At 42.3% G+C, this 15,117-nt stretch overlaps 1 protein-coding gene across 1 annotated transcript; it reads left to right on the top strand.

Moving 5' to 3' along the window:
* Positions 1–357: 357 nt before the first annotated feature.
* LOC149285879 (uncharacterized) lies at positions 358–6,197 on the top strand. Its single transcript, XM_089494966.1, has 9 exons — positions 358–1,210; positions 1,466–1,679; positions 1,946–2,091; positions 2,197–2,304; positions 2,643–2,840; positions 3,009–3,553; positions 4,109–4,415; positions 5,140–5,347; positions 6,119–6,197. Exons 1-9 carry the CDS (start codon positions 358–360, stop codon positions 6,195–6,197), a joined length of 2,658 nt encoding a protein of 885 aa, XP_089351092.1.
* The last annotated feature ends 8,920 nt before the right edge of the window (positions 6,198–15,117 follow it).

The raw sequence follows: 15,117 nt of genomic DNA, 5'->3' as shown, positions 1-15,117 counted from the left end.
GATCCTGTGAGTCATCTGAATTTCATCAGATATTTTGGTCACATGCTCTTGTGGGATACATTGAATCTGGCTTTATTTATTGCTGTCATATTTCTTCTGTGTTGGCTGCTTTCCTGGAAGTCCTTTAAATGGTCAGTCTTACATTACTTTTCAGGTCTTTCTTAAGCTCTGTGAATCTATTACATTTTATGCTAATTAAAGTTAGATTGCTGTTCAGTTTTAAATTTGATTTTTGGTTTTAAGTTAAAATTCCTATAGCGAGTGATTCGTCATGTTTGGTGTTAACGTTTTCTGCTTTCTACTTTAAGGAGGGGACAAGTGAAAGATTTTAGTTGTCGGAAATACAACTTGCTGGAAATGGTAGGAGTCAAGCCAAGTCTATTGTTGGTGCTGTGCTGGGCTGTAATATCGGGAGAATCCCACAACCTTATTAAAAACGCCAAGGAACAAAAGGTGGAAGGACAGCTACTCATTAGTGAGGTGAACACAGACAATCCAGGACTTGATACTACTGAGTTTGTGGAACTCTATCACACCAGCGGACACAATGTTTCTCTTGATGGTTATACCTTGGTCTTCTATAATGGCAAAACTAACACCGCTTATATGGTTCTGAACCTGACCGGACTTTCAACAGATAAGAACGGGTTCTTCTTAATCGGCTCACTAATGGTAAACCCTAGACCTTCCATCATTGTCCCAAAGAACACCATCCAAAATGGGCCAGACGCCATTGTCATCTATTTTGGAAATGGTCCTTACAGGGAAAACATGAAGATTACTAGGGAGGGCTTGGTGGATGCCCTGGTCCATAAAGCTAAAGCCACAGAGCAAGCTGATATTTTGCAGACTGTCCTTACGCCTGGGGTCGAAGCCTTTCTGGAAGACTCCAGCTTTCACACATCTGATGAGTCTATCGGGAGGTGCTTGGAAATCGATGGCCAGTGGACCTTTCGAATGACGCATATATCTCCAGGCAGCGAAAACTTCTGCAAAGGCTTCCCAGCCGTGGTCATAAGTGAAGTGTCTTCTCCTTACGCTCAGTATTTATATGTAGAAATCCAAGGACCTCCATCTACGCCTCTGTCTGGACTGGTACTGGCATTTATTCGTGGAGAAGACCAAAACGTATACTATACAACAGATATTAGAGGTTATACCAACCAAGAGGGATTCTATGTCCTTGAGAATGAGAAATACAGTAATCGTGGTGAGTACATCCTTTTTTTTATGTCAACAGACGACCAACAAGTCCTCGTTGGAAGACATTTAGTAATGAAAAAGAAACCTAGAATATTTTTCAGCAAGAGCTTGAAGACCCTTTCAGAGGTTTGACCAGTAGCTGGATTGGCATCAGTAGGATGATGAATCTCTGATTTTCTTACAGATGATGTTGATTTGATTATTTTTCCCAGTCTTGTCTTTTTATATGTGTACTTTTCTCCCCCTTCCCTTTACCACCCAGCACAGCAAAGCCTGCCAGATTCAGTACGTTTGTTCACCAAGGGCGGTGGGGCTGTGGCCCTGTATTTGGGGAAGACCACTGGAATTTTGCCAAACATGAGCTTTCCTACAAGTGGTTTAGTGGATGCCGTGGTGTACGGTGATTATGAGGATATGGGTCCTCATCCCCTTCAGGATTTGACCCTGAACCATCCCATCATATATTGGCATAGCGGGTAAGGAATAAAGGAAGTCAAATAAAAATTTGTCAATGAAAGCTTTTTTTCTCCATGGACTGCTCCGGTCTTCCATTGTCCAGATAGGTTCTCCTTAACCTTGGACATTATCGTACTGTCAAAAAAAATCTATGATCTGTTAATGTTTTGATTTATATGAAAAACTTCTGATTAATGGTCATTAGTCTCAGTTTGTACCCGAATTTGCATGTATGCCCGACGTGTTTTATATCTTCATGGTAACTTTTTTCTTTTATCTTCTGTAGAGATGTTAACATTTCTGCCAGCCGCTGCAGCGTCACCGTGGGGGAGCCAGCCATCTTCATGCTAAGAGGCAACTCTCCTGGCCAAAGCAATGACTGCCCTCCACAAAGCAGCCCTCGTCATATCACGGTGTGCTTCAAGATATCCGGTAAACAATATATCCATTCTAGCCATGGTTCAATTTGGTCTCTTTGTCTCTATACAACCAAACAATCCATCGTCACGACAACTAACTCCTGTCCTCTCTTTTCAGACTGTTCCCAATGGACCGGAAATCAAATTCTCTTAGACCTTCTGTCTTCCATGATCCACTCCCTGCAAACTCTCTGCAGCTGTAACTTGCCTCTGAACGTCGTCACAGGTGAGATATACCAAAAAGTCCAGATAGGAGAAGATCCATCGGCATATTGGAATTGAAAGAGTTTCATAATAGCGGTCCTAGCGCTCACACACCAGCCTGGACCATGACATACGCCAACGACTTCTGTAGAATTGACCAAAAATGATGTAAAACCACCGATTACCTTTAATTGGCCCTCTGTGTGAATTGTGTCTTTGGTTTCTACTTTTATGTTGTATATAGAGGGATGGTTTTATGGACAGAATATAAAATAACAAAAAAAATGTTCAAAGCCGACTATAAAAGTATAATTTTGCAGTAGAGAAAATAACCCTGGCTTCATTCATAACGCCATTCAGATCCCAGCCTTTCCTGCCGGTCCGATTTTCTAACCCTCAACGCCAAGCAAAACACCACATTGGGATTACAAGGTGTTGACCTGACTGAGGTTCTCCACAAATTTGTGACATCGGGAAGTTCTCTAACTGTTGGAAACAGAAATGCCGCGGTCATGCCAACCTGTTCGCTGCCTACAACTACTCCAACAAAGCCCCCAGGTAGGGAAATTCATCTATCGGCTTCCATCTTGTTGCTGCCTCTGCTCCCTTTTTTTTCATTGACAATATTTGTATGTATTTGCAAGTTACTATCTCTTATGACACGGTAATGAGAGAAAGGTATAAGGGTTCTAAATAAATAAGACTAACAATTTTCCTTTTCTCCAGTGGTCGTTACTGATGCTTCTCCTGCAACCGGCAGTCCTGGCCTCCTAATCAGTGAGGTGAACCCAAATACTCCTGGTTCGGCTGAGGACACAGAATATGTCGAGCTTTATCACCCTAAGAACACGTCCGTAGGCCTCACTGGCTACTGGCTGGTTTTCTACAACGGGAAAAACAACATGGCCTATTACACTTTAGATCTCAAAGGCTTTCAGACAGACAAGAATGGCTACTTCTTGGTGGGAAACCCTAGGGTGTCGCCAAAACCTCACGTTACAATGCCCATCAACACTTTACAAAATGGCGCAGACGCGGTGGCTTTATATTACCGTCCTCAAAAGCCCTTTAAGAAAAATATGGCAGTGACGTCTCATGGGTTGGTCGATGCTGTGGTTTATGTGTCCCAGGTTGGAGACGACGCGGACGGACTATTGAAGGTTCTTACACCTGGCCAGAAAGCAGTGCACGAGGATGAAAGGTTCCATCAGGAAGACGAGTCGTTGAATCGATGCTATGGACTGATGCCCCTGAACCAATCCGGATTCAAGGTAATTGGCGTGGCATGAAAGGGCTTTGTGTGATTGGTTGGAGTTGACATTCTGCACTTCATATTGAAGATATTTTTGGGTCAGCCCGTAGGCATTATACTGGCATTTTATTTAGGACAGTCCAACAATGGGATTTGACACTAAGGGGTTCAACATAATTTATTTCATCATTAACATGAACTTTTAGAAGAAACGTGAGGTAATATTTATCAAATATCATTTTATTGGAAGCCCAACCCGAAAAACTGTTGTTATTTTATGTATATGAAGTGTCATGGTCTGCCATTAAAGAGAACCTGTCGCCATCATAGCTCTTATTAATAGGTTTATTAAAACTAAAAATTATAAGTTGCCTTTTTTTATTTATTAAAAATTTATTATTTTATTTTTATTATTATTTATTTATTAATTTGGGTATATTTGGCGAAAAAGTTTTACCTCACCAATGCTAAGTTGAGAGGCAGCATGTTTTTTACGCGTTTTAACCTTTTCATTTACTAAAAGACATTACAGGATTAATTTGTATAATATTTTTTTTCCATTGCACCCTTCCAGGTTTCCAGGCTCACCCCTCTATCAGATAATGATTGTCAAAGTCCTCTTCCATCCCACCTTCCGCCTGTGACCCCCGTCCCCCCTGAGACTTCTTCCCCTAGCGTGACCGCGGTGATCAGCGAGGCAGGAGTGTTAAGCGGTTTTGAGCCGTATGACTTCATTGAGCTGAAGGGGACGCCGGGTAGCGAGCTGGATCGGCTGACGTTGGTTCTGTACGGCGCGGACGGGAAGGTCTACAACCGGTTTGGCCTAAAAGGCACAATAGGAGCAAACGGTTTCTACCTGATAAGCATCAAAGAAAAAAAAGGTACCTAACCTTCTTGGATCAATGCTTCATTAGGTATCTAGTTTAAATCATAATATTATAATATATATATATATATATAATATTATGGGGTAGTAGAAGTATTATTAAACACTCATCTACAGAAAAAAAAATCTTTAGACAAAACTCAGGAAGAGGTACAATAGCCAGATCACCACTCATGGACAGCTGTTTCGTCCTTCATGGGACTCTTCAGCAAGAGGTACTGGCTATTGTACCTCTTCCCGAGTTTTGTCTAAAGGCTGTCTTGTACAGCGGGCAATTACTTTCGAGGGATCCATGTATAAAGTGGATATAGAGGCAAAGGTGATAATTGTTAACCTTATTTGCATGCGCCTACCCAAAATCCCTTGTGGTTGTGAAAGCACCATGAGATTTCTGAGGGAAAAGCAAGCCTTCTGGCTTGTCTGGTGTCTGTAGATGAGTGTTTAATAATACTTCTACTACCCCTTAAATTTAAGTGGAAGGGTTTCCATCACCTTTTACCCACCATAACTTATGTAATGATATATAATATTATATGAGTCATAATATTGACACGTTGTAGAGACATATTTGATATGAAGAACAGAAGAATATTATGCAGAAATTCAGGATGCCTATAAAGGACAAACTTTTTCCATTAGCTTCCCTGTCTTTTTAAGTGTAACAAGTCTTAGTACCACTAACGTGGAGAATGTTGACTTCCGTTCTTTTCTCCGTACAGATCAGCTGCTTCCATCTCTGTCTCGCCCCGGCCTCTCCGGTCCAGAAGCCTTGGCTCTCTACGATGGAAGTCCAGAACATTTTCCTGTGGGGTCAAGCTTGACCAAAAAGGGTCTCTTGGATGCCATTGTGTACTCCATGGAAAAGGAACCAACGGCTGAATTCCTGAAGGACTTGGGGAAAGACGCCATCATTTTAAATGAAAAACGGTGGGGTTATAAAATGTCACACAGAGGCCATACATGTTAATTGGTGTCCTACACATTGTGTAAAGTACTATATGGTAGTTAATTGAAATGTGTCTCCAACAATCATACATCACTCGGTGCGATCTAGTGAGCTGCCAGGCGTTACAGAATATTTATTAGAACGATCTGAGCATCTGATGTAGAAAGTCTCGCTTTTTCTATCCACCTGACAGTCGGATTGTTGTTGTAGGTTGGTGTCCGTCAGCCTCTGTCCACATCCTGGAAATCTTTCCACTCCACTTATGTTACCCGTTACAATGCCCAGTCCGGGTTCGGCAAACCTGTGCCCCTCCAGTGTCACTCCTATACATATCAACAACTGCAGGGACTCCCATACAGGTAACTTATCCTTTATCCTTGAGAGACCTAGAACCCAAACTTGGTCCTTGGTCTTGTTTTAGATTCAGGAGCCATGTGCCTATCCCATGCATGTTTAAATTCCCTCACTGTAGTAACCTCTGCCACTTCTGTTGGGAGGCTGTTCCACTCGTCTACCTCCCTCTCTTTGTTCTATATAGTTCTATACGGGCGTTTTGTATGCTTTCAGGTCCATCTCTTTTGGCTCATGTGTGTTGGATGAGACTAGATAATGTGTTGCAGGGGTCATGTTTTCGTGGATATATCAATATATATAATATTAATGAACAATCAGCATTATTTCTTTTGAATTTGTATCAATGTGGGTTTTTTCTCTATCTCGTAATTTTTTCCGTCTCTCTCTCCAACCTGCAGACTGCTCCAAGTGGGAGAACGTGACGAAGAAGGCTCTGGACAGTCTAAAGAACTCATTAAGCGAATTAATGCAACATGACTGCTCGTGCGCCATGCCTCCTGCCTACATACAAGGTCACGCCATGTCCGCCATGAATGTACAATGCGCTCCAACTGTCTGTCTTTCTTTAATGATAAATGACGTGTAGCTGGTTTCCATGTCCGTAACCGCCTGGGCTTCCTATAACGTTCTTTATCTAAGTAAATGTAGCCAGACTCCTCAGCTGAGGCTCTGCCAACGTAGGGAAAGTTGAATGTTGGAAATAGTTGAGGTTTGGTTCAAACTGGGGTTTTTTTGGGTAGTATCTCTGCATGACATTCCCTTCTACCCTCTGATCTATCGATACGTAATGGTTTGATTGAGTGTTTGCTGCAACTCTTTTAGATATGAAGATTACGTGTGTCGATAGTCGGCTGTCTATCTCTAGCCATGTTCTGTCAACTGTGGAGAACCAACATCTCGTCCAGAAATGGAGCCAGGAACACGTCGACCACCATTTTACTTTGCATGGACCTTTCCAGCCTTCGGAGTGTTATATCACTGTAACAAGTGAGGGTAATGGGAATTGTTCATTTTGCCGTGCCTTCCCTTTTTCCTCCCCTTCATACTCATTTCCCTCTCTATATTTGGGTTAAATCGTGGTTTACGGAAAGTAAATTGAGGAACTTGGTCTGCCGGTCGGTGGGGCAGTACAAGCCGCGCAAGCGTTAAGTCAAGCCCTTAAGGTACTCTGTGCTTCTGATGGATGCCGATAGACCTCCGGACGCGTCTCCGGTCCCAATAACGGGAAGAGAAGAAGTCTCGGCTCTGAATAATACTTCCCAACACTCCTGAGCTCAAACACATCTATAGAATAAAGTGGGAAAAGGAAAAAAATTACCTTCTGCAGGGTGGATTTATATATAGACTGTTAATCATTTTTAAAAACCTGTGTCAAGCTTCTAAATCTGTCTCATTGATGCTTTAAACACATTTTATTTATTCCGTGCCAGAAGTAGGACAGCCTGTACCGGCTATTAATAGCCCAATTCAGGCAGAAAGCACGGCACCGAGTGACGGGTGACATTATTAAATGTCCATCGCTCTCGCAAGTCAGGTTGCTTTCAAGTTGAAATCATATATTTTCTGCTGCGGAGACGGCTTCTGGTTCTGAGCCAGGGCAAGATGGCTTCCTTTATGGCTTTTTGGGTGAGTGTGTGGGGCGCTATCGGCCAGAAGCCTACCAGGCATTTACCAAATGGCCAGTCCAGGCCTGATTAAGCCATTTATTTGGCACCTCACCCTGCCATCCTTCCCAACACATTCTTCTCATATGGACCCCGTGAATGTACGGCCAACTTAGACCGATAACGTACAGGTTACTACAATCTGTTTGTCCAGACAGTCACCCTATGACAGGTGCTAATGTGCACAGCTGGGTCACGTAACAGCTGGCACAGAGAGCGGAAACTGCTCTCAAGATAGTCCGTGCACAGGGTTAGAGTGTGTAGGTGTGAGTGTATGGTATTAGAGAGTGTGTAGGTGTGAGTGTATGGTATTAGAGAGTGTGTAGGTATGAGTGTATAGTAGTAGAGAGTGTGTTTCGGCGTATGGTGTGTGTGTGTTAGAGAGCGTTAGCATATTGTGTTAGTGTGAGTGGGTGTGTGTTAGCGTACGGTGCAAATATATGTGAAGTTTGCGTGTTAATATACTGTAGTGTTGGAATGTGTGTGTTAGAGTGGGTTTGCATGTTAGTATGTGTTAGTCTGAGTGTAAGTGCGTACATTACTTGCCGTAAGAAAGAATCCTGTGTCGGTGCCAGTAACCCTAGGCTCACCTAACTGGCGGCAAAGAGAGCAAATGCATAGGGGGAGAATACGTATGCAAGTTTTGATAACTATTCTTAACTGTTGTCCAATGCAGACCCGTCCTCAGGATCCTTACCGGCAGACCATGTGGCTCTTCTCGTCGTACCAATCCTTCTGTTGGTTTGTGGCTTGGTTGTACTTGCATTCTACCTGCATAAGAGGTACGGGAAGGCTTCTGCCGGATGTTTTAACACTATGATATAATTTTTTGATCGTGTCAGACTTTGTCGTATTTCTGATTCAAACTTCCAGTCACAAGCAGAGACATCTGGTAGGTCCAGATGCTCTGTTGCCATAGAAGCAGTCCTCGTAAAAGTTATTTCTTCTGCAAATGTCCTTAATTTAATTGTCTTTTGTTAACATCCACTCATTGAAATGTTTCGTCCAGGTACCATAACCTCTGGAAATGGAACGAGTACCGAAAAATAAAAAAAGAATGTATATTGTAACTTTTATTTATTTTGGTTGATCTCTGATGCGTTATATTTGTTGTAGGAGGACCAGGCTTGCTCAGAATTACACCACCATAGAAATGAATCCACAGACAGAGCTGATTTCGGACTAACAACCAGAAGAAAGACACCAAGGATCAGCATGATTGATATTCTTACTCCACGAGGACTCAAACTTCCACGAGAATTAATGTTTAAAGGGACATCATGCTGCATTTTGAAACTATTATGTCATCCATCCTGATTATTGCGGAGAAATGAGAAACGATCAAATATCGTTCAGTGATGGAAACGAGAAAAAAAATTCAATTCTGTCCGGAAGCAATACAAACCCCCCCCCCCCCACAGATGTGGTCCCATAGTGAAGCATAACATGGCGGGTGTTTTAAAGTGACAGTGACATTAAAAATAACTGTTGCTACTCTTTTAGAAGCCAGTTTCTTATGTGTAAGAATTTTTTGGTTCTTTTTTTTCTGTTTTTTTGGACAGAATAAACCCAGCAAGATTTTTAGAGCCCCATAGGATACATTATCCAAGTGCTTCCTTGGTTAGAGGTGAAATAAAGTCTTCCTACTCCCACGGTTAAATAGAAAAGAAGAAATTAGGGTTATTTTTTTATTTTGCACAATAGAGATGAACCAGGGTGCGAGAGCTGATTATTTACCAAACTATTCCTCGGGGGCAACGGGCGGGATGCCAAGACCTACCTGTATTTAAGCAAAGAAAATTCTGTCTCATCCAAGCATATTGTGATATCACAGTTACTTTTTTACATTTTTGACCATTCTGTCAAATTTTAGAAATACTGTTTTACATGAAAACATGTTTGTTTTTTTTTATAACGTCTGCTGAAACATTGCTTGTATTAAAGTTTTTAATAAAGATGCTCTTCCTGTCGTGTTTGGTCGGGGAGGGACATATTTACAGACCCCCCCGTTACTGAGATTACAATCTGAGATCGCCCCCCATTCATTGGATAAGAACCATTCTGCCCATCTAACATGTACCGTTTTGTTCCAGATATAAGGACCTTATTCCTTAATCCTTTCTCTCTCTCATCTTCGATTCAGGAGCCGTAGTCTATCACATGCATGTTTAATACCCTCACTGTATTACCCTCTACCACTTCTGCTGTTCCAATGAATTACCACCCTCCCAGTAAAGTAAAACTTCTTACATTATAGATAAGCCCCTGAAACTCACTTCAGAGAAGAAACTTTTGAGTCTAGCTGTACAATGTTTAAACTGGATTTGGTGACTCTTGCTCACTGCAGATGGTGAACATGAACAAAGGGCATATTCTAGCACGCAGCTGTCTTTCTTTAAATTATGCATTCTACAGGGCCAGCTCAGCTTTTCTTGCTAAGAAACCAGCCTCACTGAGTGCAGGGATACGATGTCATATTCCGGCGCCCTGTAATAAAGATGGCGGCCGTGGAGTGGGTGGCAGGTAAATAGACCCCTGCCTCTGATGAGCACCACCCCTTGCAATGCAATAATTGCGCTTTTTTCAAGGGCATACATATACATCGCAGAATTAAGAATTCCAGTCCCTTTCCATCTCTTTTAATAGAGTCACAAAGCGGATTCTGAATTCTAATACGAATTTTGCTTAGAAATACTTTCACTATATGGACGTTACAGCAAAGATGTTTTGCAAACTCAGGAATACTACTTTTAAATAAATTAGTGACTTTATATTTTTTTGTCGATATAGATTTTTATTTTGTTCTTAATAGCAACTGGTTTTTTTCCCACGCGACTTACAGGGCTTTAAGAACTGAAGTGAAACCGTAGACGATATGTATTTGGGTGTCCATCAACCTTCTTCTTCTGTATCTATCTTCCTGATATCTTCACAAAAGCTCCATTTTGAATTGTCCGATATCAGGGAGTGGGGTGTCCGGCTCCTGTTCATAAGAACTCCTTGCTGTTAATGTGGCCCCTAACTGTTGGATTTGCAATAGCACCTCCTGGTGGTTGCACTGACGCTGCCTGTTCTGTTCCTGCTCCCAGCGGCTCTGTCTGTCCATTAGCGTCTGCACGGCTTGTGTCAATCTCTGAAGCTCTCCTCTGATGGTTTCAAACTGCTCTGCGTTCGCAGATGGCGGAGGAGCGGTCTGAGTGCTGGCATCTCTTATCTAAACAGGGATATTAATGACGATCAATCCATTAAAATTTGCAACAGAATCCCGGAAACAAATAAATGTATTGAAAATAAAGCAGGCTCAGTTTCAATGGTTGAGTGGCTCACACCTGATGCGCTTCACCCAAGATTCTTAATCATAAATAGAATGTTTTAATCAAACCAAGAGAAGGGGATAAAGCTATGGGTGTAGTGATCACTCAAGATGACCCACAGGGATTGTGTTGACTTTATAAGACCCCAGAGGATTGAGGCTTAACCCCCAACCTGCGAGGAAAAGAATTTGATGCAATAATACTACAGCACAAAATCCTCAGATCTACTGTGCTTACATATCAGTAGCTCAGCGAATAGCCCCCCCAGGGAGGTGATCCGAGCCTCAGTAACCCAGCGTACCCGTGAACATGGTGCAGCTACTGGTCTCAAAGTTGGTGGCCGGTGGGTAACAGTGGTGGTAGGAGGGTAGTGTGCGCTATGAGCCAACATTGGGGTCCCGTTCTGAAAAATAACCTGCAACGAGAGCAAAATAAAATCAGATTAAACAAACCAGAAGGAAGTGTTCTTTTATTCAGCTATTGGGCACATGAGCTGTAACACATAGGACTGTGGTTAAAACAATAAGGCAATGGTGGGCGGTTGTTGTAATGAAATAAGACTTTAGCCGGCTGACCCGGGTCCACAGAAAAGTTCTAAAGTTTTTGTGGTGCGGAACCTCCCTCCCATACGTTATTCTGGGACTTTCCTAACAAAGATGTAAGACTCTACCTTTTTCTGCACGTTGATGGCTCTGTCCACAATCTTTTTCGTGACCAGTAAAGCTGGGTTCCTTGGGCCAGGGAGCGGAGTCCTCGCTCTGCCATGCGAGTGATGGGAAGTCGCCGGGAGGACTGCCGGCTGGCGAAGACTGGTGGCTGTAAGAGGGTGAGCCTGGCGTACGACGCAGTCATCTGAGAAACGCAGACAAATCGTAGTTAGCCGACATCTGCAGACACATCATAGCTCGTGAGAATCTTTGATGTTTCACTATTACTGCAAAAAACACAGCTTTTAGAAGAACTCATTTCATTAACTAAAACTAAAAATATGTTATGTTACATTAACCATGTATTTTACGATGTCATGGGAATCACCACAAATCCATGTAATAGTAGTTAATAGTCTTTGCATCGAGGTGTATGTACATGCGCGATGTCATTTAGCATTGACAAATACCTGTTTTAATAAACTCTCTTTATCTGCAGACCTGGAGCAGCCATTGCTGTCAGTCATGTGATATTTTAGCTGACTTTCCCTGCGCTATCACCACACTGAGCTGATGCTTTATGGCAATGCTAATGAAGTCCAGGGGGTCCTCTAGTTGATTAAAGTTTAAAAACCGCCTATATGATACGCCCGGGGCTGAAGGTCGCTGATCGCATGGTTTTCCCAATTAGTTATATGCTTTTCAAAGTGATAGTTTTAGTTATAACCCTCTGGTTATCGTAATTATTCTGTTTTATCGCCATTATGGGCATCATACAGTTGGTGGACAAGGATCAGGGATATGGCTCCTGAATCTAAGACGAGACCAGCGACCGATTAAGGTCTCTACAGCAGGAAAAGATGAGAATAGACGGGCCATATGGGTCTGATCTGCTGCCAAACATTCTAGTTATTTCCCGGCTCTCCTACTCGTACCCCCTCCCCTCACGCCATCGGGCCGGTCTGTATTAGGGATCCTTCTACTCACTCGTCTGCCGTAGGGTTTGCCTCTGCGATAGGCCTGTTGTGGTTGACGGAGGTTGATATTCTTGCTTCACGTTGGACAAGGAGGTCACGCTCACTATCTTAATGCCTTCCTCCCTGACTGCTTCTTGCGATCTCCCACTGTTTGCCATTTCGTTGTGTTTGTTACCCAAAGTCCTTCTATCCTTAACACCATGACCCTGGCCGCCATTCTCCTGCACCAAGCTCCAGGGCTGTCCGCTCTCCCATGGCTTCTCTTTGGGAACCGACGAAGGCGGCACCACCGGTGACTTTTCAGGCTCAACGTTCTTACGTTTCAGGAAGAGGTAGATAGCTTGCGGCGTTACTTTTATATTGTCCAACTCAAGAACTTTCTTGATCTTACGGAAGCTGAGGCCAGCTTTCCTCAACACTACAATCCTGTTCTTCGCTTGTTCGTCCAGTCGCCCCATGGCTTTTGTGGTTTTTTTCCAATGAAACTGATGAAAAATGTGTACGATTTTATAAAATAAACATTTTCTTCTAAAAAAAAAAAAAAATGAAAAAAATTCACCAAATAATGTGAACAGACATTTGTCCCATAAAAAGAATAGGCAACTTTTTATGTAATATTATTCACTTAAATTATTTTAAAAAAATATATAAAAAAAAGACAGAATAAAATTTGAAATTTAACAATTACCACATCTCCGAAAAGCATCTTCCAGTTATATTCCAGGATAGTGGAAAAAAAAGCCTTTTTTTCCTTCTTCTACAAACACAAACCTTTTCAATTATTTACAAAAAAAATTAAGGAATAATATAAATGTGACTATGTTTAATGTTTTACTACTAAAATATTAGATAACTTTAGGAAAACAGAACTAATTAAAAAAAAAAAAATAGATCCATATAGATACAGAACTTGCTTTACGTTTCCTGAGAGAGAAATAAAAAATAAAAAATTAATGTAACTAAAAAAATGTTTTATTTCAAAATGAAACGGAATCGTAGGACGATATCAAGGATTTTCAGAGGAGGTTTTATTTTTACCATTTTTAAATTAAAAAAAATATTATTTTTTTCCACCGCTGTGTGCTTTGTCCCTTCACAAGAAGATTCTGATTCTGCTTCCAAAAAGGAATTTGCCTGCCAATCCTCTTTACTCAGAACAAGTGTGCATGACAGAACTCACATCCGGTTTCCAGGGTAACGGGAAAAACTGTTACATGTTATCTGTAGAATTAATGAGATAAAAACCATAATCAAGTCGGTTCAGAAATAACACATTTCAGTTTATATTTTTAATAGATTTTATTTAATACATGTATGATTTATTAAACATCAGTATATATATATATATATATGTTTAAACTATATCATATTAGCAGTTAGAGCACACATTTATCTGATCTTTACAATATTATTATATATTTCTACTGTACTTTCTAACTGGCGAAAGAAAAAAAAGGGGATGTTAATGAGCACCCGAAATGCCCAGAGAGTTATGAGCTCCAGGCAGCCTGATTGCAAGCTTTTATTAAACAGCTTAATTTTTAGAATAATAATAAAAAGATTGCATGCAGAGTATATATATTTACACACAAACACATTATATATATATATATATATATATATATCTCATATACTTTATAATATATATTATATACACATAATACACTCTAATGAGTAACGACTGGGACGGGTCCGCTACATCACATCACGTATTACCAATATACAACATACAAGTAAGTGTCCACTCAGCAACAAGTAAACGTTGCCTGATCCTAATACACAGACACCAGGACCCCTCCCCTCACCCCTCCTTATACACAGACATCAGGACCCCTCCCCTCATCCCTCCTTATACACAGACATCAGGACCCCTCCCCTCACCCCTCCTTATACACAGACATCAGGACACCTACCCCTCACCCCTCCTAATACACAGACACCAGGACACCTACCCCTCCTAATACACAGACACCAGGACACCTACCCCTCCTAATACACAGACACCAGGACACCTACCCCTCACCCCTCCTAATACACAGACACCAGGACACCTACCCCTCACCCCTCCTAATACACAGACACCGGGACACCTACCCCTCACCCCTCCTAATACACAGACACCAGGACACCTACCCCTCACCCCTCCTAATACACAGACACCGGGACACCTACCCCTCACCCCTCCTAATACACAGACACCAGGACACCTACCTCTCACCCCTCCTAATACACAGACACCAGGACACCTACCCCTCCTAATACACAGACACCAGGACACCTACCCCTCACCCCTCCTAATACACAGACACCAGGACACCTACCCCTCACCCCTCCTAATACACAGACACCGGGACACCTACCTCTCACCCCTCCTAATACACAGACACCAGGACACCTACCCCTCCTAATACACAGACACCAGGACACCTACCCCTCACCCCTCCTCTTAATACGCAGCCCTCTATGTCTCCATTTTGCACAGATTTTAATACCTCATCTCTTTCCAGCCAGTCCGTCCGTCATCCGCTGCCATATCCCACTCTTTGTTTACACAGGAAGAGGGCTCCTGCAGGGGCTTCTGGGAGTCGCCTCCATGTTTGTTTTGCCAGTAGGAGGGGGCCTGGACCTCATTAACCCGTTACTCTCCAAATCCTTGTCTGTCAGCTGCTCCAAAATAGTCAAGAAGCGGCTCCCCCCCTAATTACCATTGCCCCGCCCCTTTCCGTTGCTAAACCACGCCTCACCAGGCAGTGACGTCAGCGCATAGGCGCCCAAAGGTTTTTGTGGGTATTAGG

The sequence above is a fragment of the Sceloporus occidentalis genome, unplaced genomic scaffold (assembly GCF_023333645.1).
Source record: "Sceloporus occidentalis isolate IW3139 unplaced genomic scaffold, rSceOcc1.0.p SCAF_76, whole genome shotgun sequence".
Taxonomy (NCBI): Eukaryota; Metazoa; Chordata; class Lepidosauria; order Squamata; family Phrynosomatidae; genus Sceloporus; species Sceloporus occidentalis.
The sequence above is the reverse complement of the archived record's forward strand: the minus strand, read 5'-3'. Positions and strand labels throughout refer to the sequence as shown.